This window comes from Anopheles marshallii, chromosome 3, assembly GCF_943734725.1.
Source record: "Anopheles marshallii chromosome 3, idAnoMarsDA_429_01, whole genome shotgun sequence".
In the NCBI taxonomy this organism is placed as follows: Eukaryota; Metazoa; Arthropoda; class Insecta; order Diptera; family Culicidae; genus Anopheles; species Anopheles marshallii.
Genome location: NC_071327.1, coordinates 44,458,211 through 44,476,215, shown reverse-complemented (window position 1 = coordinate 44,476,215; position 18,005 = coordinate 44,458,211). Strand labels below are relative to the sequence as shown.

At 42.0% G+C, this 18,005-nt stretch overlaps 4 protein-coding genes across 4 annotated transcripts; 3 read left to right on the top strand and 1 right to left on the bottom strand.

The window, feature by feature from the left end:
* Positions 1-332: 332 nt before the first annotated feature.
* On the top strand, positions 333-10,742 carry LOC128712664 (C-type lectin 37Db-like). The gene is made up of 5 exons (XM_053807552.1): positions 333-341; positions 4,312-4,465; positions 10,157-10,257; positions 10,333-10,441; positions 10,501-10,742. The coding sequence occupies exons 1-5, from the start codon at positions 333-335 to the stop codon at positions 10,740-10,742; spliced, it is 615 nt and encodes a 204-aa protein (XP_053663527.1).
* Positions 10,743-12,039: 1,297 nt separating this feature from the next.
* Positions 12,040-12,719, top strand: LOC128712663 (C-type lectin domain family 4 member M-like). The gene is made up of 3 exons (XM_053807551.1): positions 12,040-12,145; positions 12,213-12,289; positions 12,354-12,719. Exons 1-3 carry the CDS (start codon positions 12,040-12,042, stop codon positions 12,717-12,719), a joined length of 549 nt encoding a protein of 182 aa, XP_053663526.1.
* Positions 12,720-12,837: 118 nt separating this feature from the next.
* On the bottom strand, positions 12,838-13,526 carry LOC128712662 (uncharacterized). Its single transcript, XM_053807550.1, has 3 exons — positions 13,433-13,526; positions 13,286-13,365; positions 12,838-13,203 (listed from the first exon to the last, which is right to left on the bottom strand). Exons 1-3 carry the CDS (start codon positions 13,524-13,526, stop codon positions 12,838-12,840), a joined length of 540 nt encoding a protein of 179 aa, XP_053663525.1.
* Positions 13,527-14,490: 964 nt separating this feature from the next.
* On the top strand, positions 14,491-16,162 carry LOC128711727 (brahma-associated protein of 60 kDa-like). Its single transcript, XM_053806612.1, has 3 exons — positions 14,491-14,616; positions 14,709-14,893; positions 14,965-16,162. Exons 1-3 carry the CDS (start codon positions 14,491-14,493, stop codon positions 16,160-16,162), a joined length of 1,509 nt encoding a protein of 502 aa, XP_053662587.1.
* The last annotated feature ends 1,843 nt before the right edge of the window (positions 16,163-18,005 follow it).

Here is an 18,005-nt window from a genome sequence, read left to right as displayed (position 1 = left end):
AAGCAACAAGCAACATCCCACATTTCGACCTGATTTAATCGTCGAGACCGTACAGTAGTGTTTAATATAATCTCTACGCGAATGGATAGAGACTATGATGGCTGCGTAAGGATAAAAACTAACCGAGGGGCTTACCAGCAGGCAGATCCATTTCGTGCATAAGACCAAACCATGTCAGAGAAATTGCGCATGGGCTGATTGAAATGTTTTCATCATGAATAAATCGTACTAAAGCTGTGAAGATAGAAAGGAAACGTCAGAATTGTTTTATGTTTCTTTCGTAGACACCATTTTTACAGTGGATTTGCACTTTTTCTCTTTCACTGGGCAGGATGGCCAAGGTAAGATGATTCCAATTGTTGGTGAGTAATCTATCATTTTCAACAAATACTTTAGTTCGTCTATTAATCAATTATAATAGACATTTGTTTATATTCGTATACCAATAAACTATGGTTGGTGCTTTGGTAGTTAACTTAATTATTTTTGCTAACACATTGCCTCACTAATATCGTTGTTCCCTCCGGTCAATTTAATTTGGTATTTGGAGATGGTATTTTAACCGATTCGCACACCATCAATACATGGTTTTTCTGATTTCGTTGTTGCTTCGTTTTGTCCATCTTTGGTTAACATTTCGTTTTGCATTGTTTAAACCTTCTAGGGAATAAAGTTTGCCATATTTATGTTATCCATTTTTGCGAATTCTTCCTTTTGTATTCTTCCTCCATGATGGAAGCCATTCAAACAAATGTCAAATGCTAATTAACAGATATAACACTTGTAACATTCTCAGTACTACACGATCTTCCCCAAAATGTGCTGTGCGTTGAAATATCAACCAACCGATCGGATATCTCAAGAACTTTGACATTAAGCTTAATGTGGTTTGTTCTGTAGTATAGTTCTAAAACAATTCTACGCTTTCTAAAAACTCTTAAGGAATCCATGCGATTGAACTTTTATGTCTCCAACGATCAGTTAAGACTCTCAAAGTTATTCACAATTCGCTTTAATGCACCCTCTGCGGCATAATCAGTCTAATATGCTAATATGTTATACAATGCGAGTGAATCCGTCTAGCCGGAAACATGAATCCTGCAATAAGAAGATTTTAAATGTCACCGAAACACAATGACCTCCCACACCGGAGCGCTTGTGCGCGTATCACCGAGGTGGAACCGAGCGGTGATCTAGAATTACCAAGAATCAGAACGAGTTCTGGCTCAGTTACGGCCTGTGAAGGTTGAAGGCACTATTTTTAAACATCCATCGAAACCGATCCCATGTTTTCGCAGCCTTACAGTAAACGATCGAACGAAGAGGACGTGTTCCGAAGGCAACCCAATCACAGTTCTTCTGCACGGTGTACGCACGGTTCGAACGAACGCAGCACAATCAAGCTATTTAGCTGGCGGCAAAATACATTCATGTCGTGACAGGGATACCTACTACCATATGATTGCTTCATAAATAATCAATGTTTGCTAATTGTTATTATTATTACTTAGCACCCAGCCTGCATCGGATCACATACCGCGGTATGCAGATTGTTCTAATTCACTATAAACTGGAATGTTTCCGCCAGAATGAGCGCTTATGTAACACGCAAACAACGCTCCATTTTAATTGGAATTTATTACCAATCAGCATTCTCTGAAATGTTTGTTTACATCAATAGTAAGCACTGCAAGCGCGACTGCTATTGGCACCAACTGCGTTCAACTCTTTGCTTGTTGCCCCATGACGACATTGATTTTTAAGCGGTGCCATTTTAACAGCTTGTAATTTTAACGTACAAAACCATGTTGTTGGAAATGTTGGGAATTAAATTGACCTGATTTTGATAAAAAAGCACAATTTTGTCATAATCTCCAATTCGCATTAGTGCGACAAACGAGCAATCAGCTCTCAGCGTAAACCTACCAGCTGGTCGGGTAATTAGCACAGCAATTCTCCATTCTCTTCCAAAGTGGCAGCGTGCAGCAGCATTGCTCCCGTTGGAACGTGTTAAGAATGTGGTTTCCCTGACCTGAAGTTACACCGTCCAGAAAATGCAATACAAAAACAATCCCCGGTAGCGGTACTCGCTGGAAAGTGTAATAATCCTTGAGTTGTCTGTATTCGTTATATGGTTGCAATTGTTTTCAGTGGAAAAAGAGAGTATTCCCCATTCACTTGGACTTTTGCTCAAGGTTGTTGGTGATGCCCGTACCGGTGGACCGCGATATTGGGCGACCGGCGTAATCAGGACGCGCACATGTGAACTACTCACTGTGACCCGAGATCAAGCTCGAAAGCTCAGCTCAAGGATGACTATCGTCTGATCTGATCAGGTGGGCAAGCAGCACCGAAGACAGGACACCTTTTCGTCCCACATGACATTACTTTCGATTTCAGCTATGACACGATCTTTCGTTATCGAAACCATTTTTCATGTGGTTTTCTGTTGGTCTGTAGGGGGATAAAGATGGCTGTCGGTAAGCATTGACCACCGTGAGTGATTTATGCTTCGCGTCGCTAGAGGGCAAGCAGATTTCGTGCCACGTTTAGATTGTTCAAACTTCCAGAAGGGTTTGAAACGAATATAAATCTAAAGATAACAACTCTTACGCGTAAATGAAGCAGGAAGCTCAAACCAAGTCAACTGTCATTATGTGTTCCATTACATTTAATATTACTTCACCTTTTGTTATTGGGTGCTTCATTCCAAAACGTCTTGATGTGAACGTAACGGTGCTTAGCACGGTTACTGCTACCACCAAGAGGAGAAAAAAAAACTCGCTCCCACTGATATGCCCAAATTTCCTTGGCATGTAAAAAATGGCACTACATCCTATAAAAGGAGAGCACGAAGAAACAGACATGCTTGTGTAATCACTTTGTTTACACCGGTTGGGATCCGATGCCACACGATTTGAGGGATTTAAAGTACAGTGAAGCTGCCGTTAGATATGTTCCATTTTGTGTGTGTGTTTTTTATTATTACTATTTCGGACGTACTTCTGCGTCTTTGAAATGTTTGATCAAGGCAGAGAGAAAACAACAAACACATCTCGTTCGGTAGTTCAATTCCCACCTCCGTACAGTGGCGACGAAAACGTAAACCATCTCTCTTTCTCACCTCCTCAGCCCATCATCATCCCGGGGATGATGTAAAGATTGTCGTCCGGTTCCAAGTAACTGTGGTCAGCTGAGGTGCTCTCATGTAAGACGCTCACAGCTAAAAACAAAAAAACAAAACGCGTGTACAGTCCGCCATGCATTGGAACCCTTTCCGACTCATCTCTCCTAAACACGAGTCGGTTGAAACCGGTTCACCGATCAGATATTGCCCAGCGTAAAAGACGGCACTAGGCTGACCCACCACAGGGTACGCAGGGTATGCAAGCACGGAGGAACCCTTAGATGGCACTAGAATTCACGCACGCTTCGTACCGTGGTGTCGAAACCAAATGCTGCATTCCGTTGGTTGGTTATGCTCTTCATTTTCGCAACCCCACAAACTAACCCCAGAACAGAACCACCTTGCGGATTAGCGGGCGGTTGGGCACTCTCACCAACACACCTCCCAAGGCCACCTGTCTTGTTTTAGTTTTTGCTTTGTTTTGTGTGTTATTGTACGTTCGAATGATTTAAACAGCACCATTAGCATAACGGAGGTCTTGGGGCCTTGCGGTTTAGTGTGTGTGCAAAACTGGGGGAAGGTTAGGTTTGGTCACCAGCTCCCGCACGGTCACAAACCGATCCGATTTCCCATGTAGTTGTCCTCGCATGTTCGTCCTTCCTCTGGTTGCGCTTGCTGGTGATGGAACGAAAGACTTGCGCTCGAACGCGACAAGCGACGAACCTCGCTCGGGTGAAGACGCAGCGCACCCGCTGCATCCATTTGTCGATCGGTTGCTTCGGTTGATTCGTTCGCCGTTCGTTCGATCTTTCGTATCGTGTGTCGGGAGGGGGTGGCTTTTGTGCACCGTGGTAGGGAGGCACACCGGCTCGCATGCACGGCGTCTTTGGTGCCTTTTTTCGAGCGCGTGCGTGTTTAGTTGCGGTTTGGCAGTCGTTGATCACAAAGCTCACGTACGTGGCGCGTGTGGCTTCATCTTATAGTTGAGACTCGTGATCTTCTCGTGATTGTATGCATGAATTGTAAAGTGCATCCTAATTAGCTCCGCTAGGTCGTGCGAATACAAGTGTTTTTTTTTTTCGCGCAGACATAAACCATAAACCAACACTCTTTTGTAGTGAGCAGTGCAAATAACCGTACCCGTTGAAAAGTGCTGACTTCATAATATTGATCTTCACACAAAGTTCCACCAAAGCTTCATGATGCAACCAAAAAAGCTTGTTTGTGTGCGATGGAATCGGATGGGCTTCGTCCTGGCAGTGTTGGTCGTGCTGCTCAGTGAAAGTGTAATTCAGTGCGCAACTCCAAAGGCTCTTGCGGGCAACTCTCACGGTACCAATAATTATCATTCCTTAATTTACCCCTCTGTTGGTGGTAGGTGGATTCTTTCCTTCGCGTGTCTGTGTGCGAGTGTGTGTGTTTATGTGATATTAATGAAAAAAAAATCAACAACTGGATGCTTTTGTTGGGAGATGAAACCGTCTTGCCTTTCTCTCTAGCTTTATGACATCACAGCGATAAAAGCACCGACTGTTTCGGTGCACGTTTCATGCCCGGATGGTGGGCCCGCGACTAACGATTAACATAATTATGCCGAAGAAAGTGACCCTTCGCCACACACCGAAACGATCCGGTTTGGCTCGTGCACGGGCACACGGGGGAACGGTGTTATCCGGTCCGATTGTGGCATGATGGAATAGGGCCAGGATTACGCGGATCGGTTGGATTACGTTACGTGTTGATACATTGGGGACGATTTTGATTCGAGGGTACCCTGCTGTTGATGGGAACAGTCGTGCTAGATTGATTCAATGTTATGCTACCGTGCTTACATATCCTTTCGCAATAATGACCTTAATTACAGGCAAATGGTGGTGCGCCAGATCACTTCGTTTGTTTGAAACTTGATCTCGCAACAGTCTACGGTGCGTTACACTTCCCATACACTGTCATTCTCGATTTCAATCGAAGCGGTGCGTGAGACGTTCGAGGGTTGGTTGCGTGAAATAAAGGGGCCACGTCGTCGATGGCGCAAGCTTCCGGTCAGGTGTCGAATCCAATGGCTGTTTTGTGGAGGTTTATGGTTTGTGATTCCCAAATAAAAACTCCCTTTGTCCGGTGCGTGCAGGCATGTGGCTCAAACCGAGAAGGTTCAATAAACAATTGGTACATTTCCACATGCTGAAGGCTGTTCTAGGTGGTTTGTTTTCTCGCGGTAACCTTGCGGTGCACGGTAAATCATGCTTAAAGCCACTATTGATTACCGTTGCAAATATATTGTTGCTTTTTCTTTGATTTTTACGATGCCTTTACGATTTTTGTTTCTTTTATGAATGAACAAAACTTGTTCTGAGATCTGAGAGAAATTGTTGTTCCATTTCTGTTCGGCCAAACAAACAAAACAAACGTTTCTTTGGTTTCTTTTCTCATTGGTTTTGAAAACTACCATGTCGCCGGATATAAAATTCTCATCAATCCAGATTGAAAGAATTCCCATATTGTGAAATACTAAGTTTCGAGTAATTGAATGCGATAAATAATTTGAACTGCTAATTGAATAGTTTCCCAACAAAAAAGTTAGCAATAAACTGTGCAGTGCTAATAAAGATATTTTTTGATTCTTTCAAGACATATCAATCATCCATCAAACACTTTAGTTCATGGCCATGATCTTTGCCCAACAAATTGCGCACTCTAAATTGAGCAAAAATAGCAATTTGATGAATTTTACTAATGATACTTTCCTTTTCAACATCATTCATCCCGATCTCGACTCGTTAGAAACAGGCTCGTGGCTAATAGTGGCTAATAAATTGGCTTAACCTTTCCATCGAAAATCCATCCATCTTAACCCCGCCGTGCGCAGTGCGATCGGTGGTTTAATCAAACATGTGTTAAAACCGGTGACGGTATGAGGTAACGCTATCATCCATTACCGGCAAACGAATTACCGTAAGCCATGCTAGCCACCAGCCACAGCAGGAGTTTGGTGTGGTTTGAATCAAATGGTACAGAATGTCGAACGCATATACATAATGAAACGCAACATGCATGTGCCCTTCCCACTTGTGGACAGTCGGCCCACTACTCAGCAAAGGGGTGGAAAAATATGCGCGATCCGTATCAATCACGGTGCGTACATTTGTCACTATTGAGACACCTTCCGACAAAACCGTACGCTGTGCCTCTTGCGCCGATTGGACAGAAAATTAACGAAGAATTGTATTTAAATTACCACGGGCAACGTATTTGTGTGGCGGTATGCGTACTCGAAATTATGATGTATGTTGTAGCCTCGCTGTCGTTTCTGGTAAGCATCCATTTAACGCACCTGCATTGCCTCATATCAATCATATACTCTCTGCACAGTGTGCTTGTTTGCGTGATCATAATACGGTTTTAAGCTGCCCAAATGAATTGTTTCACACAGATAGGGCGATTCGAGCGCGACGGAGCTAAAGCGTACGCACACTCTATGCATTTGTTGATTGCGGTGTAAGAAACCGATTGGCATTGTGGATCGATCGGCTGTATTGCACAGCTGTACTGCACAAACCTCAAAGATCGCAATGAACTTCCTTGCCCGATGGCGCTCAAAAGTTTCGTAACCTGCCCATCACTAACCTGCCTCAGGGACGCTGTCATTTTCGTTGTTTTTTTTTACAAGGTGACGTTCAATTCCTTCATCCTCGTAACTGCCTACATACTAACCCGGTGTCCATGTGAATTTAATGACATTTTGAGCATTAACTGAACGTTTTCTCGCGATGCTCAAATTCCATCAAGATTTTCATCGACATCTTTTTACGAGGTCCACCGCTTAACGAGCGAACAAATGCACATTCTTCGCCAGATGAACCAAGTAGATGCCTAACAATACAATTAATGGAATGAAATGGAATAGTCATAGGAATCTCCCATCAAAGTCAGCTATACCCTGAGTGACCCCATGACCACTTGAAGAGAGTCTGTTATACGCCATGGACCGCTTTTATGATTGTGCGGTTAATGCGTTAGACGAAGATAAAACCGGATGCATTTACACCGATTGGTGATTGAGTGTCATGGACGTATCCTTCCCTGAGGCAGAAAAGATTGATCATGAGGAAGTATTCGAACGAGTTTCATAGAGAAATTAATCTGTGTGTCCTGACAGAATTATAAAGTGATGAATATTTTGGTACAGTAGTTTGCTTTTGTTTCCAACAAAACAATTTTACGAAATTTCTTTCATTTATGTACAAAATTTTAATATGTTGTGCTTGCTATTTCAATATCTTTTAATTTAGTTAATTTATTATCAAAGCAAAAGGAAAAAGAGTCAAAATTGACACATATGAACACATTATTTAATCCTTGGTATTTTTCATCGAACAAATAAATAATTCTTCTGCTGTTCAAGCAAACCTATTATACAGGTGAACAAACAAATGCTTGATAACTTAACATGCAGACCTTAAGCCGCTTCTGCACTTCACAATACCTCACTAAGGATGAATGTGTGAAACACCGAAATCAAACCATTGTACCATCAGCAAACCCCAAAGTTCACCCTACCAATTTGGCAGCGTAAAGGTGATGTGTACGGCAAAGATGAAGTGTTTTGACCGCTTGTGCAAACGACTTTTCCTCAAGGTGCATGCCATTTGCGCACGCAGCTCCCCATAAATGTGCCGCTTTTGTCACCATAACCTGTGAAATAAATGTCAAGGCATAACTGCACAATTAATCTCATATTAACCTCCCGAAAAGTTTGTGCGGATGTCAATGGGGGTCGAAATGGCGAAGTGCGAGAGTTTAGGGGAGAATGTGTGCGAGTAGTAGGGTTGTGGCTTTTTTTCTCTTGATCCTATCATCTTCCTTTTGCAGAAAGACGAAAAATTAATATCTCTGATACGATCCTTCCCATTTCGATCGAGTATTTTGAGTACCGAGATGATCGTCCTACCGAGGTTTCCGTCTTCGCACGGGAATGTCAAAATTGAATTATCTCCATACCCGCGACGCCATTACGCAATGGGCACTCGGTCGGACGGGGGTTGAACGGGGTCGGTTGCGGTGTTCATCCAATTCGACCAACTACAACATCGCTTACATAAGAAGCACCAGCTTTAATGGACACAGATCACGAATCCCAATGATGAGCTCCGAAGGGAGTACCCTCGTGCGGCGGGTGCCTCGGTATGGTCGTCTGTAGAAAGGTTGGGAAATGCGATCATATTTCAGTGTGCATGATTCGTCCTCAAAGCTAAACGCCATTTGTTTGGCGTAATGTTTCCTCTTTATTTCTGCTACGATGAATGTAGCATTCCAAGATGGAAAGGATGATGAACAAGTTTTGCGCCATAGTCGGTACGGCGCATCATTAATCGTGTTCTAGCGTTTAGAAGAAAAAAAAATAATGAAGAGAGTTTATGCATAGTGGCAAGCTATTGACGTCCATTTACTGAGACTGTCATACAGAACTGCAGCTAAGTAACTTTTTGGCCACAAACATCACATCCTGAAGCACGCTAATTTATGACTCGTTGCAGACATCATCTATCATCACGGCAAAATCATCTACATTGTCGGCAAAAGATCATGCTAGAAATAAAAACCAGAAGAAATACCATCAATGGCACTTCTAGCACGTAACTGAAGAGACTCCGTAGGCAGACTCCTTTCACTTCAAGCGCCTGTAATAATATTCCCTGTCATATTTCACATTGTCAAACTGTACCGCTGCACTGCTGCGCGAAACCTTGGCACGTTGTCTGTCAATACCTATCTGACGGGAGCTCGGTTGCTGAGGGAAATTAATTAATGCACAACCGAGAACACATTATCCTGCCGGAGACTTCGTCGGATGACCTTAACCTTAATGCACCTGTGTGTCGTACGAGCCTGTTGATTAGCAGTACGTACGTGATCGGAAGCTGCGTGGTTCAGGATGAATTCTTGTCCATCCAGCAGACATATTGATCGATCATGCTTCGATGGAATCCGTCCACGGTGCATTGCCGTCCGTATGTCACGGTTCATCTAATCTTGTTCGTGTCTGTCGTGTTGTGTTGGCTTGCAACATATCCTCGCTGAAAAACATGCTCTTGAAAAATAATGCCGCTTTATCGGAATTCTATTCAAATGATCCTCCCCAACTCAGTTTGGCAAGTTTTTTTTTTTTTGTAGGAGCTTAGCTATTCAGTTTGAATAACATCCAAACCTTGGCCTTCTAAACGGAGTCTTAAAATAGTGGTTTCATTTTTCTGCAGTCTGACATTTTTTTTAACTCTATTATCATTTGAGGGAAACAGAGCATAAAAAGTAAAATTGGAAATGAAGCAATTTATTCCCCTTAATTTTATAATGCTCGTTTGAGACTAAGCTTCAATATTTTCTGTTGTAAATGTTATTTCTCGCAATGATTTCGAGCGCGTGTTATAGCTAATTTTTTTCTTTTTTGCCTATGGCAAAAATGCTAAATGGATATGAATAATTACCTACGATACGCATTTTCAAAAAGTTGAGATTTAATAAATAATTAATATTCTATTCACATTAAACAATAAACAATTAATCTCCTAGTTGCATTCATATAATACTTACATTTTTTAATACTATGCACTACAGCTATCTACAGCTTGAAGTTAATTTAAACTATGTTACATTAAATTGTGTATACAATTTGGGCATCAACGTCCATCGGTCTACCCAATTAATGACTCTTTTCTGCTTGTATTGTAGATTGTACATATGTCACACAGACAGTGTTCAACTATTCAACGGTCAAATTAATTTGATAACAAGTGATATTGTAATGCGAATTATGTTTAATTTTGCTAGTCGTTGTAGCTTCCAATAAAAATAGTGTATAGCGGGGTTAAATGCATCCCATACAATAAAAAGAAGTGTTACTTCTGAAAAACTTGGGACAATAAAAAGGGTTAAGATGTAATATATTCGTAGTGTGTATGGTAAATTGTAAGCTGTAATTCAAGTGCAATTTAAATGATTAAATATGTTTATTTCTGCTTGCCTAATTCACAGACTGTCCAAACTGCGTGGAAGAATCGTCTGCACCGCCACGATGGACTATGCCGTTGTTGAAGCTCGGAGAAAAGCGTTACTATCTTAGCATTTTCTTTAAAGTATGTTTTAAAAAGCGAGCTACGTAAAACCGAGAAGTTATTCAAACTCATGTATCTGCTTCCTTTTCTTTATAGGCTAACTGGTTCAAGGCACTGCAGTACTGTCGGTTCCACGGAATGCAGCTCGCTAGTATACAGACACAGGAAGAAAACGATCGGTTGGAGAAATATGTGAAAGATTATGGTAAGCTTGTTATAAAAGAAGGTTTTTTTGCTACACTTCACTAACTCTCTCTATCGCAGGTCTTGCAACGGAACATTTCTGGACCTCTGGTACCGATCTGGCCGAAGAAGGCAGCTTCTTCTGGGTGTCGAACGGGCGACCGCTTTCCTTCACGAATTGGAACGCCGGTGAACCGAACAACTTCCGCTACGAAAACGGTGAGGAGGAACACTGTCTCGAGCTGTGGAACCGCGATGGCAAGGGTCTCAAGTGGAACGACACACCCTGTAGCTTCGAAACGTACTTCATCTGCGAGGTCTAAACGATTGCCGGACTGATTTCGTGTTGCCTTTCCGCCCACCTGCATTTCCGTTCGTTCCACCTCGAAGTAAACGGAAAATACCAGTCCCAGCTCTTCGTTGAATCCTTTTTAGCTTCTCATACTCACCACAGTTATAAAATCGGCACCGGAAGCCATTCACAACGCTACTGTTTCGTGCTGTCATGCTATTTGTGTTCAATGAAAGTGTGTCATTACAAATGCGAGTGTTTGGAGGTAGTAATGGCTCCAAACTCCGCTCTCCTCACCTCGAAGTCGCTCCACTCTACTCTATCGTGTAGTATTTATATAGTTCATACATACGAGATCGATGCAACTACCACGATGGTCGTGTACGATGGGCGTTGAACAAAGTATAGTGATTTAAGTTAGCCTTTTCACCGTTTCTTTACTCTCGGTTAAAATCAGCCGTTATGCAGTTAGTAGACAGCACTGGACGCGTTTTGCACGTGCACTTTTGTCATCCTGTCTTCGTGTTTTATCCTCTTTGTCCATCGACATTTCATAATTAGTACATCATTTATATTCGCGTTAGATTTTGTCCTTTGACCCTCTCACCCGGCATCGTGCTCGTTTATGTGTTTGTTTCTTCGCTCTCAACCACATTTTTAAGTATATGTACATAAGGTTTCGCATTACTGGCCAGAAATGTGTAGTGTAATTAATAAAAAAAATATTTGCCAAAACTCACATTGCACAAAATATAACAAACCCAGAAAGAAAATAAGCTGTCTATCGTATTTTCGTTGGAATTGGAAATGGAAATTGTGGATTGGAAATGGAAATTGTGGATTTTACAACCAAATCAAATGAGTCCCTATTGATAGTTTACGACATGATTAGCGATTTAAAAATTTGCAATTTGTATTCTTTTAGGCTATTATTAATTAAATATAAGAGGTAGCGATTTGCAGTCGAAAGAGAAAAATTTCTCATAATCTGTTCTTGTTCTAGTTTTCGTTATCATATTCTATTTTGTTCAAAAAAAAAACCTCGGATCTTAAACAAATCTTAAGAAACATTATTTCAACACTATTCCGCACCTATGTTAATAAAAAACGTTTATTTAAGGTTCAGAAAGCAAACAAGGGGAATACCAAGCCTTATCAATGAAATTTGACCTGTATGTAGCCTTCTCGGCACACGTCTTATCGCCGACCATCCCATTGTAGTGGAGATTTCTTTGGCAAACGTACACAGCGCGGTTTGTGTTCATTTATACATAAAGTAAGCTTTTCTATTTCGCCTCTAGTTGTATTGTAACCTACGGATACAAGTGATGACTTTTAAAGAACACTGTGTAATGGGTTTGTACTCAATAGTAATACTGATCGCTGGGTTTTCCGTTGCTTGGAGTAATCTAACTACAGCAAACAATGTGGAGGGTGAGTATGATGCCAGTTTTGCACTCTATCCTGTAGAATTAATTTTTGTTCTTCTATCCTGTTTAAGGAATACTGCAGCAAAATCCATGCCTTTGCCCTTGCAAGCCGTTTGAACAGAAAGAGTACTATGTTTCCAGCAATCGGGTACTATGACAATACTGGCAATGTTTCCTGTGTTCCCCACTAACTGTAATTTGACTATTCCCAGATCAGTGATTGGTTCGGTGCAGTTGCTTTCTGCAATAGTGTCGGAATGGAGATAGCTGAGGTGTTAAATGAGGAAGAAGCAAATGCTTTGCATCAAACGATTCAGGAAGAAGATCCCGAAGAAGAGAAGGAGTTTTTCTGGATCGGTGCAAATGATTTGGGTGTACAAGGAACCCATCGTTGGGGCCTTACTGGACGTCCGGTAACATACAGTAACTGGACAGATGGTGAACCAAACAATGCTCTAGATGAGGATGGACAGCAGTCAGAAAGATGCGCGGCCATTGCGAAGGATACGCTCAGGTGGAATGATTTCCAATGCACACAGCGGAAAAAGTTTGTTTGCCAACAATTTCGAGAGCATTGAAATGTCCATTTAATAAAATGCAACAACATTTATTCTTTAATCGTGATCTATTTTTTCTTTTTTTATTGATCAATAACTGCCAGACCGTGTTGCTAATTTAATCGTGATCTCATGCTTGCTAATATTCACAAATAAATTGCCGCGGTTCACCATCGCAAAGAGCTGGAACCCATTGCATAGTGTCACCCAGTATGTAAACGCAGATCCGTTCGGATCGATCATTGCGCGGTGCTGATCCTAATTTCCATTCAGATGTTTTTACTTCTTGATTGCTGAGACCCCACCGAAGACCACTATCGGCAGCAAGATTATTGGCTGCAATCCAATACGGTACCTGATTTGCACTTTTGATTTGATGTGACCGTAAGTTGTATTTGTTTGACTGCAAATACAGCTGCAACAATTGTCGATCATTTGCATCCTTTATCGTAGCAAGCGACATGCCGATTGAATTACAGTGTGCCATAGCATCGTACCAATTAAGCTGAAATTAGACAAAAGAGTATGAAATGTGTAATGTGGTACATTTTTTCAAAATATAAATGATGGAACATAAATATACTTACACGCACACTAGGAACAGTATAAAGCTTTCCTCCTTTGCGATTTCCACACGGGCAAACACAAAGGTTCTGATGGATCATTTCTGTAATATGAAGGATCTTTTAACTTTTCGCACACTCTATTGAAGTTACTTCGCACAAATTAGTTACCGAGGGCAGTTGACGGGTTGTAACATTCTGTATCAATAATCATTAAAAACATTACCACCGTAATTCCACCGAAAATTGCATTTTTGAGCTTCATTTTACACTTGATATAAACGCTTTTTTATTATTGCGTAAATGCTGAATGAACGAATGTCGGAAACTACGTTTGCTCCCTCTCAAAGTGTGTACGAACTATTCCTGTAGAATAAATCGTACACTCTCCGTGGTATAGACTACGTAAAGCATTAAGTAAGAAAGTACAAAGAGAGAAATTTAAAACCATAATCTCTTGTGCTCCAATCACCCTAGAGATTTCATGGTCATATGGTATCAGTTACAGGACAATTTTATGTCATGCTTTGAACCAAAATATTGATCGTTTTGAAACCGTCATGCAGTAAAATTTTGTATCTAGTAGGATTACAAATAAAAATTACAGTCAATACCCGAGTTACACGGATTTGGAGACTCGAATTTTAAAAATTTGACATTTCACGGAATTCTGCACGCAGAATACAGTTTTTAAATTGCAAATTTCTATAAATACGTACGTAAAATACGTAAAACATACGTTACATTTAATCCTTATAAAAAATAATTTTCATAACATTTTATTGTAATTCTTGACATAAACGTATAAATATCAAATTTGAATGTGCTTCGATTCACGTGAGAATAAGTATTCGATTCCTTAATACGATATATAAGCAATGTTTTAGAGGAAACTCGAGATACGCGGATTTTTCTGGAACGCATTATCCACCTATCTCTGGTAGCGACTATATCGACTGTAGCGACATTCGATTATGCTACATTTTACATTTTACCGAATAATTTGAAATTTGAATTTGACACCGGTAACACCCTATTCGATCCAGCAATCGGAACATACGTTCTCAGCGAACAGCGAACCACCACTACAAAATCCATCATCTGTCAGAAGTGTCAAAACTGTCAAAAGCGTCTAATGTCGCTTTGGCTTGGCTTTATTTTTTGTGCGAAGAAAACTTTCCTAAAATACACAATTCATACGAAACATCTGCACACCAAAGCGTTTCACAATGTCGCAACGGTTTCCTGCGGCTAATGTGAATGCTGGTCCGGGTTCGCAGCGTTATCCGGCATCTCCGGGCCAAAACAATCAGCCACCAGTGATGCGCCCGTACGGGCCGGGAAGTAATTTTTCGGTGAGTTAATTGCTCTTGAGATATCTCAACAACCCTTTCTAAATATAGGCTAGGCTTGAAAATTGACAAATCATTCATGTATTATGTTCTAGCCACGAGCATACACTCCACCGCCACAGATGGGAGGAGGCGGGGGACCGGCTCAGAACCAACATCAACGCCCGATGCAACCCGGTTTCCAAGGCGGAAGTATGCGGGGTTCCCCATTGTCCAGTTCTTCCGGAAGCAAACGTAGTTCCGAAAGTCGGGCTGCGATGAATCAAGCGCAGCAGAAGAAGTAAGTGTGCGACACAGGCGCTAATGTGATAAGATATGTTTGTTTTTATAATGCTGTTTCGTACTTTCCAGTGATTATTCGGTAAAAAAGAAGAAAAAGCTTGCTGATAAAATTCTACCCCAAAAAGTGCGAGATCTCGTACCCGAGTCGCAGGCCTACATGGATTTGTTGGCATTCGAGCGCAAGCTGGATGCCACCATTATGCGCAAACGTTTGGATATTCAGGAAGCATTAAAGCGTCCGATGAAGCAGAAGCGTAAGCTGCGTATCTTCATCTCCAACACGTTCTATCCCAGCAAGGACGGAAGTGACGGCGATGCGAACCCAGACGGTTCCGTAGCATCGTGGGAGCTGCGCGTTGAGGGTCGCCTGTTGGAGGACAACAAATCCGATCCGACCAAGATAAAGCGTAAATTTTCCAGCTTCTTTAAATCGCTCGTCATCGAGCTGGATAAGGACCTGTACGGCCCGGACAATCATTTGGTCGAGTGGCACCGTACCCACTCCACACAAGAAACGGACGGGTTTCAGGTGAAACGTCCGGGGGATCGAAATGTACGCTGCACCATTCTGCTGCTGCTCGATTATCAACCCCTGCAGTTTAAACTTGATCCACGCCTTGCCCGTCTGCTCGGTGTACATACACAAACACGCCCGGTCATTATTTCTGCGCTGTGGCAGTACATCAAAACGCACAAGCTGCAGGACGCGCACGAGCGCGAGTACATTGCGTGTGACAAATATTTGGAACAGATCTTTGGCTGTCCACGCATGAAGTTTGCTGAGATTCCGCAACGGCTAAATCCGTTGCTGCACCCACCGGATCCAATCGTTATCAATCATGTGATCACGGTTGAAGGTGGGCTAGAAAATAAGCAAACAGCCTGCTACGATATCGACGTGGAGGTTGACGACACACTCAAGAATCAGATGAATACGTTCTTGCTTAGCACAGCTAGCCAGCAGGAAATACAAACACTGGACGGTAAGATTCACGACACGGTCGAAACGATCAACCAGTTGAAAACGAATCGCGAGTTCTTCCTAAGCTTCGCCAAGGATCCACAAACCTTCATACAGAAGTGGATCGTGTCACAAACGCGCGACCTGAAGGCGATGACCGACATTGTCGGTAATCCGGAGGAAGAACGCCGTGCCGAATTCTATCACCAGCCGTGGACACAAGAAGCGGTTTCTAGATACTTCTTCACCAAGGTGAACCAAAAGCGAGCCGAACTGGAACAAGCGCTCGGCATTCGTAATTCATAACGCGGTCCGGCTTCATGCATTTGATTCCCACATTTTGTATTATCCCTATATTCAATTTTATTATACTAAGACGCTAGCAGGCCTTCCGTATCCGAAGTTGTCTCTACTACCTGCAATCAGTTTGACGCTATTTTTACGAACTGCTCTCGTAATTTAATGAAAATAAATACTCTAGGAGTTTCCATTCCGCAGATAGGTTTGCGTGTTTTTGGGTTCAATTAAACTGTGAAAGAAAAAATACACAATACAAAAGTAGGATTAAGAAGTAAGGTTTCGTATTCGTATCACAAAGCACTCCATAAGATGGCTTAGTCTGACTCTACCTTGCCTAGTTTAGATTCTAAGCCGGATCGAATAGACCATTGCAAGTCATCTGATTGTATTGTAAAAAGGTCCAATACTTATTACTTGCATAAACATTGGATAACTTTGCCTAAGAAGGTCCAGGCGTCTCCACAAACAATTCTTAGGAAAGGATTTGATAGTGAATCAGGACTAGCCTGAGCTTCACACAGCATGCTGTGGCTTAAATTTAGTAAAATTTATAATCAGCCTGCACCGGTCTGATTTCTACAATGTTTATAAGGCGTTTCCTCCTTGAATTTTATCTTAATCCGGGCATACTCGGATACGACTTTGAATTGTGTGTTTGACGATTGTGTACCATGTTGCTTCAGACTATTGCAGATTTTCGAGTGTATGTCCTGATGTATACCCAAAACAAATGGCATTTTGGGTATTGTTTTTGTGGCTTCGATGATATTTGTGGGTATGTTAACAGTCAGCCCCCAGAAGGAACGCTTGACTATCCCGCTGCGGATAAATAAAGTTAAAAATGGCAGACCTAGACCTCTTGAGGTTGTGCCGATAAAAAAAGATTAAGATGTTAACAGTCATGTCGTTAGTCACTTACAGCCTCTTCCAAGATTCCTAGGTTGACTATCCTAGGATTTAGGAATGAGGCAAAAGGCCACGGCCAGCTTATCCGCACGCTCGTTGTTATCTGGGAACTGACACCATCTGATGCGTAGCGGATATGGTCATCCCTTTTTCTCGCGTTGTTGCACGTAGTTTCTCTCCCTGCTTTAGAATACGTCCTGCGAGGTGATGAGAGATAAGAAACGGATCCTGATCGGTAGCCTCAACGGACGTGGCTCGAGCGCGCGTCACGATCACTATTTCGTTGTGTTCGTTTTCGTATGTGTTATATTTATGGAGTGCGTTTAAAGTTGTAATAAAATAAGTTTTACCCCGCAAAACACAAAACTGAGCAATGACGAAATGTTGGACGATGACCCAAAGACATCATTCGATTATACTGACAGTGTTAACGAGTTGACAAAAACAAAAGCGAGCGAGTGCAAAGTTCCTCCGATCATAGTTAAGAGCAAATCTGTACAGCTAGTACACAAATTAGTGATAGCAGCTGGTGTTGTGAACTATACCAAGAAGCAAACCTTTACAGGCACAGTCGTACAACTCACCAATACGCAAGACTTTCGTAGTGTTGTAACACACTTCAAGAAAAATAATGTACTATTCCACGGTGCTGCAAATTGTAACCGTATTTACAAGTGCAACAAATGCGCGGGTGACCACGAATCCAAGTGTTGTCCGCTAACGACGGGTCCATCTGCCGCCGAGGGTAGAATACCAGAGCACAAATTGAAATGTGCGAATTGTGAAGGTCACCATACAGCAGGGTTTCACGGATGCCCTAAAAGACCACAACCAAAACAGAAGAAACACAATACGAATGTTCGCAATCATTTCAATATATCTCAGGCATACTTCCCTCCACTACCACAAACACGAAATGCATGGAGTAAAAATACAATCAGTA